Source organism: Lolium perenne, chromosome 5 (genome assembly GCF_019359855.2).
Source record: "Lolium perenne isolate Kyuss_39 chromosome 5, Kyuss_2.0, whole genome shotgun sequence".
Classification (NCBI taxonomy): Eukaryota; Viridiplantae; Streptophyta; class Magnoliopsida; order Poales; family Poaceae; genus Lolium; species Lolium perenne.
This window is the reverse complement of record NC_067248.2, coordinates 46,098,530-46,100,822: the sequence shown is the minus strand read 5'-3', so window position 1 is coordinate 46,100,822 and position 2,293 is coordinate 46,098,530. Positions and strand designations below refer to the sequence as shown.

Here is a 2,293-nt window from a genome sequence, read left to right as displayed (position 1 = left end):
ACGAGTTGTGCAGGGTGAGGGTGACTGGCATGCACTACGAGGCACGTGTCCAGTGCGTCCGCGACTGGCACGCCGAGCGCAAAGTTTGGATGAGTAAGGCTGATTGTCGGGATACGCTCATGGCACCGTGGCAGTACCTGCAGGTATTAGCATCGATGTGTTCTTTATTTCCGCATTTTCATGTAGTTTATGTTCTAATAATGGGTCTATCTTGTGTATGTAGAACCCTCCTCAGTACGTCGGGGAAGACAAGGCGTGCTTTCTTGCGATGGTCATATGGTGGACATCCCCGAGTACGCCGGAAGCACGAGGAGGGCAAGCAGAAGCGTTTAGAGATGGGAGGTGGATCACATGTCCTGGGCAGCAAGAACTTGGCCCTTACCTTGCAGCAAGAGGTGAGCAAATGGTTTCTTCATTCTTTCGTTTCATGTTATTGTTAGCCCCGCAAGGGTGTCCCTCTTCACTTACTTGCATGTACTCTTTTGCAGGAAGTGAAGACAGGCGTGACACCAAACTTGTTTGGCCTTTTCCAAAAGTCCAAGACCAGGAGGGAGCCGCATCCTGAAACGGGGTCCGTGTGGGTCAACGGGCTAGCGGAGGCCCAGTGTGGCGCGTACCGCTCGAAGTTCAAGGACAAGCACGGCGAAGAAGCCGACCCAACCACCGAAGACTTTGACGTTGAGGTTGCGGTGCTTGCGGGACAAGGCAAGAAGGGTGGCCGCCTATGGATTGCTGACGGGTTAGTCGACCCAGCGACCATTCCATCTCTACGCCAGATCCGTCGTGGGCGTACGAGCGAGCAGCCTCGGGTAGAGACCCGCCCACGGGCTTCGGACCTAGCTGTGGAGAAGTTACGGGTAAGTTCTTCGTCGATCCTCTACGCTTCATTACATGTTTTCCATTGCAATGTTACTGACATCGCGGCAACACAACGTAGGCGGAGATGGAAGAAAGGGAACGGAGGCACCAAGAGGAGCAGATGCAGATGCAGCAGCAGCTTAGGGAGAACATGCAGATGCAGCAGCAGATGTTGCAGCAGATGCAACAACAGCAGCAGATGTTCCAGCAGATGTTCATGAACCAGACCGTGCTGACTTCACCACCGGGGAGTAGTGGTCCTAGCACGTCGTGTCCTCCTATGTTCCCACATTTTGTAAGTGGTTAACTTAATATCTCCGTCTCAATCTTGTTTGTTGTCTAACCGAACTTTGGATATTGCAGATCCCCACGCCCGATCCGGCTGTGATGGCGCTCCTCCAGCAAGCGCCAAGTCAGAGCCCGCTGACACCTGGCTTGACCGTCAACAATACGGGCATCATCCGGAGCCTGCAGCAGTTTCTAGGTGAGTTCTCCTACACATCTAATTCTTCCATACCATGTCACTTGTGAATTTTAGCCATTCAACCATGTCAATTTTAGCCATTATGTTTAATTTTAGCTATTCCATGTTAATTTTACTCATTCCATATCATTTTTAGCCATTATGTTGAATTTTAGCCATTTCATATCAATTCTACCGATTATGTTCAATTTTAGCCATTTCATGTCAATTCTAGTTCTTCCATGTCTTACATGTCAATTTTAGTCATTCCATGCCACTTATGCATCAATGAACTTGTAGGAGGACAAGGAGGTGGAGAAGGACAAGGAGGTGGAGAAGGACAAGGAGGTGGAGACGGAAATGGAGAAGGTTGATGTTGGTGGTTGATGTTGGTTGTATGAACTTTGTTGTGCTATTTGGATCATTCTATGTTGGAGACTTTGTTATTGGACTATTGTATGGACTTTGTTGGACTATATTATGTATGAACTTTGTTGTTGATGATGTGCAAATACTCTATATATTATGCTATATATGGATCTGGATATATATTTGTATTTGTGAATTTATATGCAGGGATTAATGAGAAACAGAAAAAATCTGGAATTTTTTCAGCACCTTTGCCGTGCGTATGCACACGGCAAAGACACATGCACACGGCAAAGAAGGCCTTTGCCGTGCACATACACACGGCAAAGATTGCCCTGCTGTGCACTGCGCGGCTGTGGCAGTTCTGCTGTAGCATGTTTGCCGTGCGGGGTGGAGGGGAAGCGCACGGCAAAGAGGAGACTTTGCCGTGCGGGATTGGGGAGGAGCACACGGCAAAGCCGGCCGCACGGCAAAGACTGAAGGCGCACGGCAACGACCGTCGCACGGCAACGCTGGCCCAGCGCACGGCAAAGCCAGTGCGCACGGCAAAGACTTTGCCGTGCCATTTTCGCGCGGCGCACGGCAAAGACGGCTTTGCCGGGC

The 2,293-nt window shown here is 50.1% G+C and overlaps 1 protein-coding gene across 1 annotated transcript; it reads left to right on the top strand.

Moving 5' to 3' along the window:
- The first annotated feature begins 759 nt into the window (after positions 1–759).
- LOC127299060 (uncharacterized) lies at positions 760–1,701 on the top strand. Its single transcript, XM_051328941.2, has 4 exons — positions 760–857; positions 938–1,153; positions 1,222–1,342; positions 1,622–1,701. Exons 2-4 carry the CDS (start codon positions 944–946, stop codon positions 1,693–1,695), a joined length of 405 nt encoding a protein of 134 aa, XP_051184901.2. The 5' UTR covers positions 760–857; positions 938–943; the 3' UTR covers positions 1,696–1,701.
- Positions 1,702–2,293: the final 592 nt, after the last annotated feature.